The sequence below is a fragment of the Lottia gigantea genome (genome assembly GCF_000327385.1).
Source record: "Lottia gigantea unplaced genomic scaffold LOTGIsca_10, whole genome shotgun sequence".
Classification (NCBI taxonomy): domain Eukaryota; kingdom Metazoa; phylum Mollusca; class Gastropoda; family Lottiidae; genus Lottia; species Lottia gigantea.
Genome location: NW_008706747.1, coordinates 1,807,712 through 1,829,186, shown reverse-complemented (window position 1 = coordinate 1,829,186; position 21,475 = coordinate 1,807,712). Strand labels below are relative to the sequence as shown.

Sequence of the window (21,475 nt, the reverse complement as noted above, 5' to 3'; positions counted from 1 at the left end):
GGCAAATGCCTCACTTTTGAAATGACAAATTGTGTCTTTTTTCTCAAAATATATATTTCAAATTAACCTAGACCCCCTTTGCCCAATTTCTAACTTTGATTGCCTGCCTTGTATGATATATCTTACCTTTCATAGGGGCAGGATAGGAGACATATTCTGGTTGGTTAAAAGACGAATGGTAGTCCGCAGGGCCTGGAGCAGAAACTCTTCCATAAACATCATAATAATCTTCACTAGCTTCAGCAGCAGCACCTCTTCCTAACATCTTGGCTACAATGGTACAAATTAAAATCAGGGGCCTTATTCTACAAAACTTAAAATCCAGATTTTAAGAAATACAGTAATCTGACTGGATAATAGAACTAAATTTAAATTAATTTTAGTTATTGCCCAACCCTTTCACAATATACATTGGAAAATATTGGTCCGAACAAAAAGTTTACCCTTAAAAGAAAAAATAAACCTACCTCTAGCCTCTGAGTTGGCCCAATCTAACGACGACCCCATGGATGATGAAGCAGGTCGACTGTCGTAAGCACTGGGTGTCCATGATGAAAACTGACCCCCTCGTCCTCTTCCTCCTCTCGTTGATCCTCTCAAGTTACCTCCCCTTCCTCTACTTTCACCACGTCCACGATACATCGTGTCAAACCTTCACTTGTAGGTATCTTTGAGGAAAAAATAACATATGACATATGACATTAAATTTTCGCATTTGTGTGAAAATTGCATTTTTAACAACGTAAAATGCTAGTTGTTCAATTGACAATAAATTTGTGATTTTGAATATTGTTTTTGATAAAAGGTTTATATCTGAAGTGAAAATGTTTTTGAACATAAATTAATATGCCGTCTTGATGAAACAGTTTTTGAATAACTTTGTCCATTTCATTTTTTGATGAATTTATTGATAAATTTCAACCATTAATCATTGGCTCAAAATTGGAGTAAAATGGTTCTCCAGCATATAATTTTCAAAAGTATCAAAACAGGCAAACTTCAAGTGCCTTCTTTAGCTGATATGGTATGGGTTTTTGTAAAAATGAGTGCTTCATTCAATTCCATCCAAAGTGCGAGATTGCAATCTTTGAATGATACAGATACAGAATATTACTGGTAGAAAAAAGGAGTAAAAAATTCTCATATCTAACGCTTATATACCATGACACTAGGGCTGCAACAATTCACCTATGAATCGTGATTCTTTCCTTCTTATCGATGCAGTGCATTGTATCGTAATAAATCGTATCGTTGGAAAAGTATCGTATAGTGTATTGACTCGCAACTTCAAGAATCGTTGCAGCCCTACATGACAGTGGTATAAATACCAAATAGATTAAATCCTTGGCCCATACAGTTATAGAAGACTCAAATTCAGACTTGCAATGTATTCAACACAGCGTCAATGGTGGCTGTTTACGTGAAATGTTCAGGAAAAAACTGAGCAGAAAAAAAACGACCAGGAAATGACCTTGAACTAATTCCAAAAAAATCTAAGCAGGTTTATTAAGCCAAACAAGTGATTAATTTCCAAAAATATGCACTTGGGAGTTGTTTTTAGTCGGTTCATGTTTTAGTAAGTGCGTAATGAGACACAGAAGACAAGAATCTGTTCCATTCATTTGATTCATTAGCCGATAGATTCAGCTTTATGGATTTTCCGAAAAATGTTAAAACAGCCGGTGGAGTTAGATCCCATAGCAGATGGGAACATGGTTAGTTAACAATAGCTTTGTAAGAGGTGGTGAATTTTAACCAATCAAAACGACCTTTTTCATACAAGGTGGTTTGCCCGTACTCTCATAATATTAATGAGTTTCGTGCCTGTGGTCATTTTTATAACCATTGTTATGGACTATGAAGTGAGTTGATATGCTACTTTTAAAATTACATGGCATCATGATTTTTTAGGAGGTAAACCTGCAATCGGCATCAGTGAAACACAGTAGAAATATGTGATAACTTCAGGTTTGTTGAAGAGTCCACGATTATACCTGAAGCATTATTTTTTTTAGCAATTGTAATATTTCTAATTAGTCGTAAACATGCATAAGGCCGTGTCGGTCAATAAACGTTACAACAATCGACAGAAGGAACAGGAACATCTGGATAAAACGGCCATTTTCGTTTCCAGTAACAGAGATCGAAAAATACAGCTTTCATCTAAAAATTCATTTAAACTTTGAGGAAATGACCGTTTGGCTTGAAACAGTTTCATTCGTTATAAGTTACCTTCTTTAAAATATTATTATTTCTCTTCCTGGTTATAATAAAAAGCTATAAATTAGTCTTTGAAATTGTCTTTTACTGCAGGTTTCTATAGAGACGATAGAAGAAATCTTTCTAAATCTGTTCAGTTTCTGTAATCAGCAAACCTAAAAGGAATAAAAGCTATGAATTTGACATAAAAAAGGCCCACCATAAGAGGGTAATTCTTTGGTAAAATTCTTTGGAAGAGCTCTTTTTTAACAATGGTATATAAGCTTGTACATTTCTCAGGTGTAAATAAAAATTCATTGAATTAAAATATTACATTCTTATGTATAATTATATTTTGTTTTTTCAGGTTTTTTTTTACACATCTCAGTTGGTAACTGAAGGCAAACAAACTGTTTTTCGAAACAAGCTCGTCACAGGATAGAACAAAAGTATGGTTTTGCAGCTGAAAAAAGTTGATTATCTTCATAAATAGAAATAATAATACGATGCAGGCAGTCTAGCTGTTTGTTTTTTTTCCAATACATCTTTTAGTGAAACAGCAAGTTGTGAAAAGAAGAGAAATTATGAAAAAATATTTCTTTAGACTTTACAAATAGCATAAAAATCTGTACAAGCAAAACAATTTCGTTAACCAAAAATCTTGTCCAAGGGATGAGAAAATCAGGACTAATAATTGATTAGTAGTGGACTCCTAAAAGAAGAAGTACTACCGATGATCTACAGATATTTTGAAGGCTGTAAGAATGTTCTGCCTTGCTTGCAGACACCGGAATACCCGACAGATCAATTCATGCTTAACTAATCAAATCTGCGACAAAGCAAGAAGCAAATTTGTATTATTTGTCAAGGCTCTTGATGTGTCAATTTGAAGGTACTGGTGGTAAAGGGGAATTCAGAGATTTTTAATCACAGAATTCTTCAGTTACAAGTAAAATTATAAAATAAACACTTTAGAACAATACCCTGTTGGCCTCACGTCAAATCAACAAATACTGATATTAAAAGTCTGATTTTATTAGAATTATTATTATCAGAACTATGTTAGTTGCTAAAAAAGGCAATTACGCTGGTAGTTTGTGCTTTGCCTTTCTTTTCAAGCTAATTTATAGTTTCTTTCTTCCTGGATCTCTGATTATATTTGCAGAATGAATGATGACCAAATTTTTGCATTTATCATAGCCACAGAGTAAAAATGAAAAATTGCAGATGAGCAAAATTATTTAATTTTTTTCTGCATTCAGTGCTGCAGCAATCAGGACTGGGATGCCGTTTCAAAGAGTCATTCAAATTCAGACAGACACAAGATTTATTCTTCCCAATTCTTACCAAATTAGGGATGGATTGGGACATATTGAACTGAGTTATTTTTCTGTTTTGGTTGTAATGTAAGTTCAATGCTTTGTTGTACTTCTGCAACCGGAAATGAATTATGGCCGGACGGTGTTTGGCCAATTGGTTCCACGGGAGGAAAATTTCATAAGCAAAATAATTTGAATGGTACCTACTAGTTTCAGTGTGAATTTATTTACATGGCTGATGAAAAAATATTATTGTTTTGAATTTGTTACTTTGAGTACTCTCAAACGCAATCTCAAATATTTAGTTCAGCAGAAATATGAAATTTAGTTTCCCCTTATCCGAAAAGACCTTCACCGATACTACAGCGCCATCTGGCTACCATTTTAAGCGATTAAAGTGTAGCGTTGTTTGTTTCTAGCAAATTGTTCCTCAATTTCACGTTTGACCCAAAAGATGTCCGCAGAGGTAAAGTATATAATGCTTAAATTATTTCCTTCAGGAAATATTCTTAGATTGAGGATTTACACCATAGTTTTTTTTATTTCATTGTCTGCTTTGTGCGCCCTGATTTTATCGTGGCTTCAGATAAAGGGCAGATAACTGCTGTTTTATCGATTCACTAAGAAATAATTGAACCCATCCTTTAAATTATTGAAACTCATGAAAAAGATTTTGGTTGAAATTTGTGATGCATTTGAGATTCATAAGAATGAGACACCACAGTTAAAATGATTCTGATGTCAGTGATGATTGTCTGAAAGTGAGTACAGTCCCTTGGCCAGTGTTCAGTCAACTCGTCTACATGTCAACTCATCAACTGAGTTAACTCGTCTACAGTCTCAAGTTAACTCGTCTACAACCTTGGCCAATGTGGTGCATGTTTGTGCATTGTGTCCATAAATCACATTCCAAATGTGCCAATTGGCTAACCTTCTTGTTCTAGATTCATTGCTTCCTGCTATTCTCAATATGAATTCACCACTGTATTTTCATTTTTTAGGTTGTGGTTTTCTGAAGATTGATTTTAAACAAGCAGATTTTTTCCTAAAGATTTTCCAACCATTCTTTATGAAATTTTGAAGTTAATTCCACCATTTTGAGTTTTTAACGAAACATTTTTTATTACAAACTATAGCCCTCAGCTGGGTACAAATTTTCAATAAAAGTAAATAAAAAAGGTAACAAGAGTGTACAGTTTTTCTTTTTTCAAATAATTCTGGACAATTTGACAGCTCTGATTTTTTTTTGGTTGATTGGTAGTAAAAATATTTTATCGGTGGTTTACTACAACAAATTCCATTTCTTGAACAAAACCATGAGACTATTGGATAAGAGTAATTTGTTGTTTGGTCAAAACTTTTGTTGGAGATCTTGTCGCATCTGTCATGCTAAGGGCTTCTACCAATGAACAGTGTTATTGTGGCGCAAACATGGCAAACTAACAGAAAAAAAAAGATGTCTGATTTTTGGTCTATATGATGGTTTCCTTAACTCTTTTACAATATTTCATGCCAAGGATTGTTTCAATAAAATTATTTTGCTAGAAAAGTCCCATTTTTATAACATACATGGAATGGTAAACACCTGTCTAAGCACTTTCTATTTAAAAACCTTCTCAGAGGCTGAAAATTCCAAATTCCTGTGGACAGAAATGAAAATTTGCTCATAAAACCACTTCTACAATAAGAATTGGACACATGAGTAACATCTACTTGAGATTTATAATGTGTTTTTCTGAATTTAGGTTGATATAAGTTTAGTTCAAGATGAATTTTGGTGGCGGAGGAAGTAAGTTTTCTTTAATTTTTAAAAATATAGTTCTGAAAAGGCAATTAAGGCTAGAAACTTGTTTTGGGTTGTGTTTGACACTCATTCCAATATATCTTCAGACCGTCAATGAGTGTTAGACCGTCTGGATGAGCGTTAAACTGTCTGGATGAGCGTTAGACTGTCTGGATGAGCGTTAGACCGTCTGGAAGAGCGTTAGACTGTCTGGATGAACCTGATTAGATGCAGCAGAAAAGTAGGGCGTTTTACTTCATCGGATCAAAAATGTCTATTCTAAATAGTTCCTTTTGTGAGAAATAGTTTCTAGGTTTCAAAGTTGTTAAAGTTTTATATATGAATATAACCTAAACCTTTTTTTCCCTTGTCCATTAATCATAAGTCCACAATTGACTTACATGATTGATGATTATTATTCTTTCAGTGAAGCGTCCATTGGAAGGGGCAGACTCTGGTGGATCAATGAAGAAAAATCCCTTAGAGGTGATGCAGACAGTCATCAAGAATTCACAAAGAGACTTGCAACAGAAAACTTCAGATGGACTACCTCGAGATCCTGAGGCTTTGAAACAGATCTTCACACGACAACAGATGCTACTTGAACTGCAGACTGAGATGATGACCGAGATGGCCAAAGGGAACTCTGAAGTCAAACCACTAATGTCAGAGCAGGTTGTGGCTTATCCCAAAAAAGCACCCAAGACAGAGAATGACGATTTTTATTATGGGTTCAACATGGGCGCCGGCCCTCCTCCAGGACCACCAGGTCCTTCTGGTAGGGGTGGCAGAAGATTCAATGAAGATAGACATGAACCCATGGGTATGGGTAGAAGAGGAGGTCCCCCTGATGGAAGGAGGGGTCCGAGGTTTGGACCAGATGATGATGATGATGACTATTGGGGTCCCACAGGAATGGGTATGGGAGGCCCACCCATGAGAGGTATGGGAGGTCCTCGTGGACGATTTGGTCCTCCTGGACCAGGACCAATGGGACCTGGTCCTAGAGGGTTTGTGCCCCCTTTTGGACCACCCAGAGGTCAGAATTTCCGTGGACAAAATCACCGAGGGGTTCCAGACAGAAGAAAGAATATTCCAAAAGATCACAAGGGTAGAGGTCTTCCACCAACACCTGAAGATTCCTGGGATTATCATGCAGTTCCAGGGAACCCACTCAACAGACCATACAATGGTCTCCCATGTGAGGACCGACTCACAGTCCTGAAGCGGGAGATCTTCAAATATGACAACTTTCCACAACCTCTGAGGTTGATCGAAACGGCTCGTCATAATTACCCAGATGCCCATCTTAGGACAAACTATGTTGATGAACCTGTGGAAGGTTCTGAGGATTTCATTGGTTACCTGGACATTAATGGAGTTCTGATCGCTGTGGAAAGAGGGGTAAACAAGATCGACGCTAAAGTCAACTGCTATGCTGAAGCGTTGTACCTCCTGTCGTGCAAACCCACCAGTTACATCTATTCAAATTGCGCTAGAATCCACGACGTATATGGACATCCATCAGAGAAGATTCAGAAGCGCCACAGTTTTGTCCGAGATCGCTTGAGCTGGATGCTTGATGCTCTTCATGAAGGTGTCTGTTCTATACCGCGATCGGCACCCAACAGAGACTTCGAAGAGATCATCTACACCATGAATTTATCAGTCACCCATGTCATTAAAGAAGGATCTTCTTCTAAAGGTTACAAGTCCGATCTCTATGTTGATGATTTGTATATCTCATCAGGAGAAGGTATCGATAAATTTGAAGCCACTAAAGATGCTTATGCCGAAGCTAGATCAATCCTCTTTAAGGACATCAATCCTCAGATGTTGGATCGGGAGAACAGACTGACCAACATCGATTTCTTTGATCCAAGCATCTTGGACATCAAACACTCAGAATTCAAGCATCGTATCTTCACCAATATTGAAACTTTGTCTCGAAAGGGAGCTTACACTCCAGAACTGTTGAACCGAAAGGACAGGATTATTGCCATTGTTCCTGTTGATGAGAAATCAGACTGGAAGTGTTTGGATGAAACTGCTGCTGCCAATGATTTACTGATGGAATATATCGAGAATAATTCTGGTACAAGTGCAAGGTGAGCTGTGGCCTCAAATTATTTCTCAAAACTAAATGCACACATTTGATAGCCAAACTCTGAGTTTAAGCTTCTTAGTGTCAATGATACTGACATGGAAAGAGTGTCGTCAAACTTTCTTTCGTTGCATTTAGTAGTTTGGATGGGGCTAAAACCAAAGCGTCTTTTGCTGTAGGCTGTGCCAAGATCTCTTGATCTTTGGAATTTGAAAAAAATTAAATTTTGTTTGCAAGTTTGTTTTCTCTATTGCACACTAGTGACACTGCATGACATTCCCTGTCTTTATTAATTCAAACTTTCATTTCTTTCCAGATGTACAGTATTTCTACAAGGGTTGTGTTATGCTGATTCGTACAGCAGTAAAGAGGAGTCAGCTAGATCTGTGGCTATGGGAAGAGCTAAATTTATTCTCTTGAAGAGATGTACCACTGTCATTGAGGTAAGACACCTATCTTGGATTTCATAATCAAGTCCAAAAGATTTTGGTTTGTGGTCAATTACTTTGAATACTAAAGCGAGTTTTGCGAGGATAATGTATATAGTCATGGTCACACATCCAGATTAACTTATAAGGAAGGGCTGTTTCTCCTTGTATTAGGGCATTGGAATTTGATATTTTTTGCTCAGTTATGCTGTACAAATGGTGGTTGTGGTTTCTAATCTTGGTCAGACTGTATTGGTTGGCCATATATCAATACTTTATATGTAGTTTCACATTTCCCAGCACAACTTTTTCATGTGTGTTTTTTTTCAGAGGAAAAATGTCGACTTCAACAACGTGGCTTTAACATTTGAACAGATAGTGGAGAAGGCAGGAGAGCTGTGCATGTCCCAACCTAAACTTCTGGACGGCAAGACACCACCGACATATCAACCATCGTCTGATAAAGATCCACAACCAAACGACTTATCACCTTGGGTGGACGAATTTCTTCGAGATCTAATCTTAAATTATGGACAGACAGATGGACTGGACGATTTGATCATCAGTCATCTCCCTTCGTTCCATTCCAAAGTCTTGAATGACCGGGCTGTCGAATTGAACGTAGCTGTAGATATCGAACGCCACAAGAACGTCGCTTATACTATCGTCATGAAGTCCATCACTAAGCGCCTCTCCTCCGATGAATTCATCGAGTATTTGAAGTCACATGACAGTGAGTCAGGTCGATTTAAGTTGACCTTTAAGGAAATGAATGAACCCAGTGCTCTGACCCCCTTGAAACCATCAGATAAGGAAAAATAAGACTGAAATGTTAATAAGAAAACTAAAGTCAGACCCAGTGTAAATTTCAAATAATTTGAAACATTTTAAACTAAGAATTGGATCTTGCATGATCAATTTTATGTTTTATGTGTTTTTGAAGATGGGTTCATTGCATTGTTCTTGGCAGAATCATGCTTGTCTTTGGCGGTCTTATCATTGTTTGGCTGTTAAAAGACACTAAGTTATCCCCCTTATGGAAAACAGAAGATCATAAAGCCCAAAGATCATAGGAATCCCTTTTAAATTAACTAATTATAAATGACTTACTATTGTATGTTTTTTGTGCTAATTGATTGGAATTATGAACATTATGAACCTGCTTTTGTAAATAACATACGTAAAATTTTGCAGAGTGTTTTAAGTGTTCTGCTATCGCTAGGGACTAAACATCCGATGGCTGAGGAAGCTAGGGAATCAGGTTCAAGTTTCATTGAAACCTCAATGCCTCGACAGACGTTCATGTTTACATTAACATAATGTGACACCAATTGCGTATGATTGAGTACCGATCGCTGTCCATTTGTTGTTATGGTTTGTTCGATGGACTGCTCTGAACATACTCTTGAATCTAGTGTGCTCTAATTTAGTTCCCTGAACAAACACGCTTGAATTGAATGTTTTGAACAGTCTCTATTGAATCTGACGTTTTCTAGTAGTGTCCTGATCAGACTCTGAAATCGAGTGTGTTCGGTTAGTGTTCTATTACAGTGCTCTTAACCAATTCGTGTAATCGATGCGTTCTATTTATCTACATGGAACTTAACATTCAACTTTGTGTAAAGAGGCCTATATTGTATCAGTTGTGAAAATAATCATGATGATGTATGTTGTAAAACGTAAGTAACAAAAGTAAAATGTTCATGTTATATATATCGAGGTGTTTATTTTACCCAAAACCCGCCCCCTAGTACGGACGATACAAAACGTGCCGATACCTCATCCTCATATCACGCCCAATGAACGGGTAGAGCCAAGGAACTTTGCTGTCATATCTTGATTGAGAAGTCCCCGTAAACCTTCCAAAGGTTTAATCGCGTTTGAGGCCTCAAAAACCCGACCTATGCTTTGATTGAACCCTAGACCTCCAGGTAAACGAACTGGCGCTCAACGCACTATGTCGAGGGATCTTAAACGTGCACAATTTGTAATACAGGGATTAAACCCTGGACTCTCAGTTAGCGTCCAATAACTATGTCACCGCGGTCCCGGTATATGTATGAGAATCACGTCATTCCGAAGGTGTCAACTGCGCATTGTATAAGATCATATTTGTGGCCTATATTCAACAACAGTCATTGTTATTTTCATGATCCGAAAATTCAATAGATTTATATTATTTGTTTATTAGATTAATTAAAGCGATTTAGAATTCTATTTCACGCTGAAATGGGTGGGGACGAGGAGTGCCATGATTTTTCCGAGAAGGATTTAAGATTCGATTTCATTGATTAGTATAATCTGATTGATTTACCGTTTTTATTTTAATAAATAAGGAAGCCAATGGACAGTGATTCGAAAGCAAGACAAATTGATGTTGGTGGGTTAGCCTATGAACCGAAAACCAGTGTGATTGGTATATAGATAAAATTTACCGTATATATTATAAAAAAAAAAACACCCCAGATGACTTTATTTCTCAAATTCATATATGGATCAAGCCCTATGACCATTATAGTAACATCAAAATATGTCCTCTAATACAGGTATTTGAGCTAAGCCATGGCTTAAAGCTACAGCAATTTGCATAAGTGCCCAGGCTTTCTAAGGGAACGGGGGGCATCTTCAAGAAAATCTGTACAAATATGATATGAATTCAAGTTAGTTTCGGACTACCATACGGTTCATTTTGAAATGGAGACACCCCAGGGGTAAATACGGTACGGACAAGATATCCAGTGTTTTTCGGTCAGATTAAAAGATAAAGGGATTATCTATGAGATTACCTCCCATTGCTGTCGGTGCTCAGAGCAGATCGTGTTCGAGAAGAAGACAGGATGAAGCTGTTCTTCACTCTCTTGGTTTTGGTATCTCTTTTAGGCTCTGCTTTTTCTGGTGAGTCTTACAACTTCTTAGTTATTTATATCAAAAATTTCATTGAGGAGGGGGGGGGGGGGGGGGGGGGATTACTGGCCGTCTCGTGATCTTGAAGGATGGCGTTGAATACGACTGGCCGTTTCTACAAGTTTGACTGTACTTTTATTTACCACGAAAGAAAATGAAAATGAAATGAATGGAGTTTTACGTCCTACTTTTCTGCACCATGTGGGCTAATGAAGACGGGCAACGCCATGCAGGGTGCAATAAGGGAAATTTTGCCAGGACAGCGGCATTAGCCTGCTCTTTTTCGATTTCCAACTGTCGAGGGATCTTTAACGTGCACAGCCTGTAGCACACGGGGCCTCGGTTTATTGTCCCATCATAACGACTAGACACTTTTTCCATGTCAGCCCCTCGTACCTGCATCACTGACAGAGGGAACCGGGTTGAAAAATCCGAAGGTATTATCTCGACTTATGCCGGGATTGAATCCTGAACCTTCAGGTTAGCGAGCAAGCGTCTAACTCACTGAGCCACCGCGGCTCCCCTTACCACGAAAGAGACTGCAGAAAACCTTGCCCGACACAAAATAATTATCCCTATACCTTAGCGAAAATGTCGACTTGATAATGTAAGATTTTTATCATGGTTTTATGTCAGGATTAGAGGTAAGAGGAGGTCATGGCTCTCCAGATCAGATGATCCATCATTGCCACCCCCCCTTCCCTTCCCCCACTCTCAAATTTTAGGCAGTGAAATGAATGCCTTGCACCCCCTCTTATCCATGAAAAATTAAGACTTTTTCACATTGTAATAGCGTTGCATGGTCTTCTTTACATAGTTGATTGGTGCAGATTAGTAGGCCGTAAATCTCCACTTCAATTCATTCTTTATTGTAGGATGTACCAGAAATGCCCAGCTGACTGGTCAAAGGGGGATAATCAAATCAGATCATTACCCAAGCAGTTACCCAAACAGCAAAGACTGTACTTGGAGAATAAATGTCGTTGGTAGAGGCATCAAGTTTGCTTTTTATGACCAGTTTGGAATCGAAGCTCACGCCAGTTGTGGATACGATTTTGTTCAGGTAAGTTCAATTGTATGGAAGACTAAATAGCCCATTATTAATAAGGATTGGGTAGAAAGAACTATATTCAGTATTAAGACGGCAATATTATCAGGTTATTTGGTCCTCCGTACAATTGTCAATTTTAAGCGCATTGATGCATTCGAAACTTCGTGTTGTTCACAGAGCTCCTTTGAAAGGGATTGTTAAGAGTTTATGAATAGAAAGTAAGGGTGTTCTAATTCCAATTCCAACGAGTGACCGATGAAGAAAGGTCAAAAAGTCTTTTTTTGTTTATCCAGACTGTACATAGATGGACATTTATGATTTGTTAAAACTCTTAATTATATGCTATAAGAACATAATGGTATGATTAAGAATACATGATAATTCATAATTCAAATAGTTTGCTTAATTTGACACTAAAAATTAAGGAAACCCATCCATAACCGTATTTAATGTCACTTTGATGATTTTAATTCTGAAAAGTAGTCTGGATAATAGGCCTGATGCGTTTTACAATGTATTTTTCAGCTTTACAAAGTAACGACTCAAGGAGCATCATCAATAGGGAAATACTGCGGAAATAGATCACCAGGGACGAAAATAGTCGATTCCAACCAGGCCTTGATCAAATTTGTATCTGATGGATCGCAGACTGAAAAGGGTTTCTATTTGATCTACACCGCAAGTGAGTTAACATCCTTTTAGCTTTTAAATCCCTTTGTCTTGTTCTCCTTTGCATAAATCTTCAACAGACAGTAATAGATGGTTCCAACATTAACATAATAAGCCCCGCCCCGTAGTAACGGTTGCTAGCCCTACATTCCATACCAAGATGGTGTGATGATTGACCACGCTTGTTAACAGGCGACGATTTGATTGGTTTGATTCATTGTCATAGCGTGATTGACCATTAGAGGCCACGTTTTTTTTTGTTGATTTGAGTTGATTAGACTGATTAGTATAACCGTCTGTATTTCAAGTTACGGATGGTGGTTGGAGTGATTGGTCCGAGTATGCAGCAACCGGAAGCTGTAGTACCACATGTGGCAATGGAACTTTAACTGAGCAGAGAAACAGAACATGTAACAATCCAGCTACTTCCGGTGGTGGCACGCCATGTTCCGGAAGTACTCGAGAGACCAGAACCGTTCCTTGCTTTGTTCGAGAATGTCCAAGTGAGTATCATTCATAGTCCAAATTAAATCTGAAACACCCTTGATCATCGACAACGTTGTTGAAATTGTCAAGGTATACGGCGTGTGGGACAATTAACCGATACCCAGTGTGCTTTTGCACATTAAAGACCGATGGAAATAGGGAAAAAGTAGGTTGATGTGGCTATTTTAGAAAAATTTCATACTGAACACTGCATGGCGTTGCGCCAGGGCCCACTGGCAGGAAGCACTAGCTGTGGTATCAATTCTTACTCTGAGGAGAACTCGAACCCACGGAACCTAATCGCCTACCAGACAACAATACAATTCGTTTCCGGTTGAGCTATTTCACTGCCACTACTTATTAGCAGTGTATATTATACTCATTAGTATAATCCGATGCAAAAAATTTGGATTAAAACTCTATTCCATCTCATTGCAGTCGACGGTGGCTGGTCTTCCTGGGAGGCCACAAGTACCAGCGGATGTTCCGTTTCCTGTGGAATTGGTGGTACTAGGATTCAAACCTATTCAAGAACCTGTGACAATCCAGAGCCTCAATTCGGTGGTCAATACTGCTCTGGGTCTTCCAATAGAACGCAAGTTGTAACCTGTTCCACAGTTCCTTGTCCAAGTAAGTATTGTTAAAGGACGTTAAGCTCTCGTTAGCAAAATAGTTTACTTAAAGGGATTGTAAAGAGATTTTCTAGATTTTCAAAGTGTATCGGGGACACTGATAGCATCGATTTGCACCAATCCAATTGTAAGTCAGACGTCTTTAGTTCTTGCAATGTATTAAAAGAATTTAATGAAAATAGCCCCGACAAAGGCCATGGGATATTATTAGCAGCTTATTTTCGTATAGTGACGAATCTGTTCTAATGATTTCTCATTCTGTTTCTTTCAACAGTCAATGGTGGATTTGGAGAATGGGGTAATTGGACTAGACACGGCGCATGCTCGGTGACCTGTGGTGAAGGTTTGATCGCTGAAAAACGTAACAGATCATGTGACAACCCCGAGCCTCGTTATGGCGGTGAAGAATGTGTTGGCCAATCAGAAGAGGGCAGAAGTGTCGAATGCTCAATGGCGGAATGTAATGGTTGGTATTGCTAATCTGGCCTGAGCTTCATAATCTGAAACTTAAACATCGTAAGATGCTCTGTATCGTTTCTGAATTGACAAGAGAAAATTACTGTTAGGATTTCTAGATTTCACCCCTGTCAGTGATGAAGGTTGGAGGAAAGGATGTTGGAAATCGAAAACGAGAAGGCTGATGCCACTGTGCAAAATATCCCTCATTTGCACTCTGCATAGCGCCGCAGTCATTATTGGCCTGAACAGGCGCTGAAATGTAGGATGTACAATTCCATTCCACTTTACATTTCAGGAGTCTGTCCCATGGATGGAGTGAAACTGGTCTACACTCGAGATTTCTCCAAATATTATGAATGCCTAGACAACCAACCTGTGCTCAAATCATGCTCATATGGCTACAAATTTGACACAACGTCCACAAGCTGCGTCAAGATCTGCACCTCTTTCGGTACTGAAACCGTTGGGTATCCATCCGATTGTTTCAAGTATGTTCAATGTGTCTGGGGTATGGCTGTGGTCATGAATTGTCCACCAGGTACGGCTTGGTCCAGAGCCTTGAATCTCTGCGACCATACTGGAGTAGCTAATTGCGAATATTAAGCAATAACGGTTATTCGATATTTCAATGTTCAATATATTGTTTGACTTAGATAAATAAAGAACATCTTATTGATTATATTATTACCAATGTTGTTTTGGATTTCGCTTTGAGGTTCAGTAGACTTTACTAAAAGTAGGCTAGCTGCTTTGAAGGCTAGTCCTGTATGGTAAAGTTAATCAATCCAAAACAATAGACGTCCTGAAAAGCTTCTGGCAGTGGTGGAGCCAAAGGGGGAGGGGGCGTTGGGCAGAGAGGCGACCCACCCCCCTCGCAGCCCCGAAGGAATGTTTTTCGGGCAAAAATCTCATAACTAGGTTAGAAATTCGGGCAATCTGGGGTATTTCTCATTATTAAGTACTAATACATTTCAATGCTTTATATTTCTACAAATCACTGTTCTGAGACCAACAAAATATTTAAATATTTATAATTCTCTGTGGGCCCATCATTAGTTAAACTACGGTCCAATGACTAGGCAATCTTAATTTGAATTTCAAACTAAATGTGCTAATAAACAAGACAGGGGCGGCACCAGCCTCCTTGACAAATAGGGAGCAGATGAAATGACTAAAAAGGGGGGGGGGGACCAGTAGGGGTTTAGTTTCCAAATAGTGTAGCGCCACGCAAGCCTCTCATTTTGAGTCAGTCTTCCCCCTATTTGTACCCTCAGTCTGGCATTGGGGCCAGCTTAAGTTCAAGGTAACTATGCCCCAGCGGCAGCCCCCAACCACTACACCGATAGAAACGTCCCCAGTGGGTTTGGGCAGATATGGAATATGAAGTGTTGTAGCGAGGAACTAAATGAATAAACAAACACATTAACTTATAAGATTATCTTCAGCGGAATCTGTCTCCAAGAGTTCAATGCATAGAAATTCATTCAACCATTTCTGTAAATCATTTCTTAATTGATTGGCGTTTTCGCAAAACATTCAGCGACTATCCTTTCAGCTCAGCATCTTGTGGTTCCTGTGTCGGATTTTTCATCCCGGTTTCCAAATTTACGTTCCATTTTTTTTTATTAGTTTATACTTTTAATATAGCCTCCTCAGTTGGGGTCTAACGACAGGCCTCTTAAACGTTCGTCAAATTAACCTTTTGACCTACCCTGGTAAACACCGCGTAAGAAAATGCCAGTGCTGGAGAAGTTAGAAATTTGATTGGTTAAAGCAGACGTCATCGAGTTAGGTCAAAGGTTAATTTAAGGAATGTTCTAGAGGGCTGTCGTGTCGTTAGACCCTAACTGAAGTGGCTGTATTAAAGATAATGAATGTTAATTGAAAAAGGGTGTAATTCTAATTAGAATATGTTCCCACCTGTCAGCGATGAAGGTCAAGTGTCAAGTTGTGAGGCCCTGTGTACCTCAGGCTTTACAAAAAAAAGAATAGACCAATGCCACTATCCATGCATACATTCCTTCATTGTACACAGTATGACGTTGACAATTGACCTTTAGCCCAGGTGCAAAAAAGTAACAAACACGTAAAACTCATTCTCATTTCATTTATCTCCTGAACGTTGTGCTCAAATACCCTTCCACAGTTGAAAGGTATGATTAACGTTGTGCTGCTCGATAAACAAATTTCATTTGCATCCAGAAGAGCAAAAATCATGGTTCTGTTGTTTTTTCTTGTATTTAGTCAATTTTTGGTCATTGGCACAACCCAAGGAACTATTGGTAATTTATGTAGAAACGAGACAATTTCGGGGAAATTAGAAAACGCGACATTCACCTCTACCGCCCGGGTCCATAATTTCATCCAATGTGTGAACCTTGGAAAGTCGTTGAGAAAATGCAAATCGGTCAATTATAACATACGGTCTAGGGAATGCTGGTTGAATTCGGGAGTAATAGACGACGTCTTCGTGAATTTCGTGAATCAAGCGGATTTCATGTACAGCGAGATTTGTCGTTCGGTGAGTATAATACTGCGAGTTTCAAGATTTTTACAAACTTTTTTTTAAAGTCGAAAAACTTGACTAAATTTCAGTTCTCTTGGGTGCAAGTAAATGTTGTGATATTCCAAGTTGGTTTATATAGCTCGTTATAACTTTAATAAACTTACGGGTAATATTGCTTGCAATATGGGTACTTTAAAGATGGGTTTCCTTATTTTTTGGTGTCAAATTAAGCAAACTTTAGCTAATTATGAATTAATAATGGACATGTGAGACAAACTGGTATTTTCCCAAGTCATTAGAACACCTCTACTTTCTATTCATATAAGTATAAGCATTTTCATTTTCATAAATGAAAATAAGGGAACCCATCTTTAATAAGGTAGTCGAAGCATTAGCAATAGACTACAATTTGTTCCTTTTTTCAATATTGTTCGTACTATTCGTACAAATGAGACGAAAACTCTGTAAAAAAGAAATGATAATCAGCGATATTTTTGTCAAATTTTGATCGTGGACTATGTATTCAGTTATTTTTTATGTCGAGTTTTCTCTCGTTAAAGGTGAAGATTAATCCCTGCAGTAAGTGTGATGACGATTCAGTTTGTGTTCCGGTGGACGGAGGAAGAGACACCATTTGTTTAAGTCAAGGTAAGAGTTAGTCATGAATGCCCCGGTACTCATACAAAAGCTCAAACCTCCGTAAAACTTCCTTTATTTATGGCAATGTCTATTTACCGCGCCATGGTTTACAGACACTTTCTTGACATACGAGTCATGACTTTGATCGTTACTTGTCGATTTTGTCATTATGATAGTATAATACTCTTACATAGCCCGACAAATCTAACCCTATCCAGTTCCTCAGATGTGATATCGCCCGCACAATCATGGCTGCGACTCGCGACCTTTCTGAACTCCCCCGATAAACCACCAAATTGTCTAAAGTTTCAGTGTTTCCAGCTAGTGCACCCCAGCGGACAATACAATGTCCAATAATAGAAGATAGAGAGGCTATGGTTGTCGATACTTCTGGTTACAAAATTGGCTCTACTGGAAGACTAAACTGTAGACACGGATATATAGGTCCCACCAAGACTATGAATATAACGTGTCTGTCGACTGGAAATTGGAGTCAAAATACCATCGACTGTGAGAGTAAGTAAATACAACCAATTCCTACTTTTCATGCACCATAGCTGAGTATTTTGGTGGCATAGTGACAATACATGATCAGTCATCCATCCGTCAATTCAATCGCCACAAATGCTTTTGATGATATAACCGTTTTTATAATTTTCAGTAATCTCTTGTGGTAATCCAGAAGCTGACGACACAAAGACTGTCCAGTTTACTGCTGTAACATTTGGATCCACTGCTGTGTATAGTTGTAGGCCAGGGTTCAGTGGAACTGGAGATAGAAGCAGTGTCTGTCAGGAAAATGGTTCTTGGAGAACTCCAAATCTGACTTGTACACGTAAGTAGCAAGTGCTTTCATATCAGTGTTGTCATCGTCGTCCGACTAAAGAACCAGTAGCTATCTTCGGCAATCTTCGCCAGTTTCAGTAAAGCAGTGTGCTAGTGTAACTTTCCCGGTAGGCCGTTTGCAACAGAATCGACAGTATTCTAAAATAAATCCTCTTATCTCACTTTTACAGTGATTTCTTGTGGTGATCCAGAAGCTGACGACACAAAGACTGTCCAGTTTACTGCTGTAACATTTGGATCCACTGCTGTGTATAGTTGTAGGCGAGGATTTAGTGGAACCGGGGATAGAAGCAGTGTCTGTCAGGAAAATGGTTCTTGGAGAACTCCAAATCTGACTTGTACACGTAAGTAGCAAGTGCTTTCATATCAGTGTTGTCATCGTAGTCCGACTCAAGAACCAGTAGCTATCTTCAGCAATCTTCGGCAGTTTCAGTAAAGCAGTGTGCTAGTGTAACTTTCCCGGTAGGCCGTTTGCAACAGAATCGACAGTATTCTAAAATAAATCCTCTTATCTCACTTTTACAGTGATGTCTTGTGGTGATCCTGAAGCTGACGACACAAAGAATGTCCAGTTTACTGCTGTAACATTTGGATCCACTGCTATGTATTTTTGTAGACCAGGATTTAGTGGAACTGGAGATAGAAGCAGTGTCTGTCAGGAAAATGGTTCTTGGAGCACTCCAAATCTGACTTGTACACGTAAGTTCCAAACTGCAACTCAGTATCGTCATTGCAGTTGCAATGAAGCTACAGTGGCTTTATCATCATCATCTTCAGCGGACGACAGCGGTGTTGTCAGAAAAATTGCCCCTGGAACAGCTGCAACAATTCCTTATTTCCAAAAGTATGTGCCTCGTCTCTCTTTTACAGTGATTTCTTGTGGTGATCCAGAAGCTGACGACACAAAGACTGTCCAGTTTACTGCTGTAACATTTGGATCCACTGCTGTGTATAGTTGTAGGCGAGGATTTAGTGGAACCGGGGATAGAAGCAGTGTCTGTCAGGAAAATGGTTCTTGGAGAACTCCAAATCTGACTTGTACACGTAAGTAGCAAGTGCTTTCATATCAGTGTTGTCATCGTCGTCCGACTCAAGAAGCAGTAACTATCTTCGGCAGTTTCCGTAAAGCAGTGTGCTAGTGTAAATTTTCCGGTAGGCCGTTTGAAAAATCATCGGCAATATTCTAAAATAAATCCTCTTATCTCACTTTTACAGTGATCTCTTGTGGTGATCCAGAAGCTGACAATACAAAGACTGTCCAGTTCACTGCTGTAACATTTGGATCCACTGCTATGTATAGTTGTAGGCCAGGGTTCAATGGAACTGGAGATGGAAGCAGTTTATGTAAGGAAAATGGTGCTTGGAGCACTCCCAGTCTTACATGCACACGTAAGTTTACTAATTCAACTTCCGTAGCATCGTTTTCGTCGATGTCCAAGTCCACAAAAACATCATCACATCATCATTGTGATATGGATCATCTTCATCATCGCCGTCATTACTATCATCATCATCTTCATCATCTGGAACAGGTTCATCATCTTCTTCGTCATTAGTTTATCCATTTCTAATGAATGTCTTTTCTCTCACTTTGAAATTCCTTGTGGTAATCCATCATCGTTTACCATTCTCATGTAATGTGGCTCTCGGCAAAATCACCAATAGCAAAAGGAACAGCAACCAAATATGGTAAACATCATTATTCTAATATTAAGTGTTCCGTCTCTCTACAGAACAATCATTTCCTCCTACTGTCTCCTGTGACAACCCTGTAGGAGATGACACAAAGACTGTTGAGTTCAATGAAGTAACTGTTGGTTCTGGAGCACATTATAGCTGTATCTCTGGTTACACAGAAACTGGGGATGGAACCAGTGTCTGTCAAGAAAGTGGTTCATGGAGCAACCCGAACCTGGTTTGCGCACGTAAGTAGCAATTACTTCAATTAAAGTTTTGTTGTCTTCCAACATAAGAAACGTGGCGAGGGTAGCGTGGGTATCAGCTTCATCATTATCATGAACGACATCAGTATAATAATGCATCATTCATCATCATTCATTACCGCAATCGACATCATCATCATCATCATTGATCATCATCATTATAGCATCCATAGTAATATGGTTTACATCATCATTTTGTCTTTTTTCAGAACGACAGTTTCCTCCTCCTGTCTCCTGTGACAACCCCGGAGGAGATGACACACAGACAATTAAATTCGATGATGTTACAATTGGTTCGAGAGCACATTATAGCTGTATCTCTGGTTACTCAGAGACTGGGGATGGAACCAGTGTTTGTCAGGAAGACGGTTCGTGGAGTACTAACAGTTTAGTTTGCACACGTAAGTGTACCGTTCATAACCGTATTTTACCGTAAGTACACAAAGGATCCTTTCTATCAGCTGGACACTGGTCAAACCTCATGGTTTTGACTTAATTTGAAAAAAGATGACTTATTCAAAGTCATCGGACTTTCACAACGCTGACTGAGATTAGAACCACCATCGTTTGTTCGACGTCAACGCCAACGAAATAATGTTAATAGGGTATCAGAATAATGTTATGGATGATCCTTTTTACTGGGCACATACTGATGCTTGGGCGGTTACACTGTTGAGATCTTGATGGCAATTTTGCTTGGTTTGGTTACCTTAAGTTCTCTTGAAAACCTTAATAATGAGATGTTTCCTTCTTTTCTTTATAAAGCGACTACCGGTTTTATTGATCCTGGAAGTTCATCCGAAATTTGTCCAATATTAGATAGTACTGACACCATGGATGTAAATGTCAACGGATATACAGTTCAGTCAATGGCAAAATTGCGTTGCAAAGAAGGATACAAGAATACAATGGATACAATGGATATGGTGAAGACGACCTGCTTATCAACTGGAGAATGGGAACCATATAGGATTGAGTGCGTCTTAGAGATATGAATTTTAAACTCCTACCATCTCCCAGCGGAATTAGTGGTAGCCGCTTGAAACTGGGGGTACCAATAGGGGACAGAATGACTGACATGTCAATCATGTGCGTTGCTATGAGTAATTCCTTAATTCTTATATGACGTTTCCACTCTTACCCGCTTCTGGGGCCATATTCTTAAAAACTTGACTTAGATAAAACCCATAATTTAAATAATTAAGTAATCTGATTGGATAATAAAATTAAATTTAAGATCAATATTAGTGATTGACCAATCAGATGACTGGAACACTAAACTCATCTTAAAGTTCGGTTCCCTTATTTTCATTTATTTATATATATATTCCATTATTGGACGACTAATACTTATATAAATCGAAAACAGAGGTGTTTTTAATGATTGGGAAAAATACCAGTTTGTCTCAGAATTCAATAATTAACTCATAATTAGCTAAATACGAGGGGATTCCAATGATCGAGCACTCAAGAGTGACCCCTCTGCGCCCCCCCCCCCCCCCCCCCC

The 21,475-nt window shown here is 38.7% G+C and overlaps 4 protein-coding genes across 4 annotated transcripts; all 4 read left to right on the top strand.

Moving 5' to 3' along the window:
* Positions 1 to 3,912: 3,912 nt before the first annotated feature.
* LOTGIDRAFT_229963 (hypothetical protein) lies at positions 3,913 to 9,547 on the top strand. The gene is made up of 6 exons (XM_009046138.1): positions 3,913 to 3,984; positions 4,520 to 4,697; positions 5,264 to 5,307; positions 5,729 to 7,409; positions 7,722 to 7,848; positions 8,164 to 9,547. Exons 3-6 carry the CDS (start codon positions 5,286 to 5,288, stop codon positions 8,653 to 8,655), a joined length of 2,322 nt encoding a protein of 773 aa, XP_009044386.1. The 5' UTR covers positions 3,913 to 3,984; positions 4,520 to 4,697; positions 5,264 to 5,285; the 3' UTR covers positions 8,656 to 9,547.
* A 3,223-nt stretch (positions 9,548 to 12,770) lies between these two features.
* LOTGIDRAFT_109191 (hypothetical protein) lies at positions 12,771 to 14,055 on the top strand (the record flags this gene model as incomplete). Its single annotated transcript, XM_009046137.1, has 2 exons — positions 12,771 to 12,960; positions 13,850 to 14,055. Coding segments are annotated over 2 exons (396 nt in total), but the record flags the coding sequence as incomplete, so codon positions are not given.
* A 312-nt stretch (positions 14,056 to 14,367) lies between these two features.
* Positions 14,368 to 14,607, top strand: LOTGIDRAFT_99370 (hypothetical protein; the record flags this gene model as incomplete). Its single annotated transcript, XM_009046136.1, has 1 exon — positions 14,368 to 14,607. A coding segment is annotated over one exon (240 nt), but the record flags the coding sequence as incomplete, so codon positions are not given.
* A 736-nt stretch (positions 14,608 to 15,343) lies between these two features.
* Positions 15,344 to 20,963, top strand: LOTGIDRAFT_156115 (hypothetical protein; the record flags this gene model as incomplete). The annotated part of the gene is made up of 11 exons (XM_009046135.1): positions 15,344 to 15,391; positions 17,101 to 17,188; positions 17,492 to 17,695; positions 17,841 to 18,014; positions 18,196 to 18,369; positions 18,551 to 18,724; positions 18,896 to 19,069; positions 19,241 to 19,414; positions 19,759 to 19,950; positions 20,178 to 20,369; positions 20,734 to 20,963. The coding sequence occupies 11 exons, from the start codon at positions 15,344 to 15,346 to the stop codon at positions 20,961 to 20,963; spliced, it is 1,824 nt and encodes a 607-aa protein (XP_009044383.1).
* Between the last annotated feature and the right edge of the window lie 512 nt (positions 20,964 to 21,475).

Bases quoted from the DNA above. Each gene is read 5' to 3' on its own strand.
- LOTGIDRAFT_229963 (XM_009046138.1), top strand. From the start codon at position 5,286: ATGAATTTTGGTGGCGGAGGAA. The intron at 5,308-5,728 runs GTAAGTTTTCTT...TTATTCTTTCAG, and splicing joins GAATTTTGGTGGCGGAGGAA to TGAAGCGTCCATTGGAAGGG. The intron at 7,849-8,163 runs GTAAGACACCTA...GTTTTTTTTCAG, and splicing joins GATGTACCACTGTCATTGAG to AGGAAAAATGTCGACTTCAA.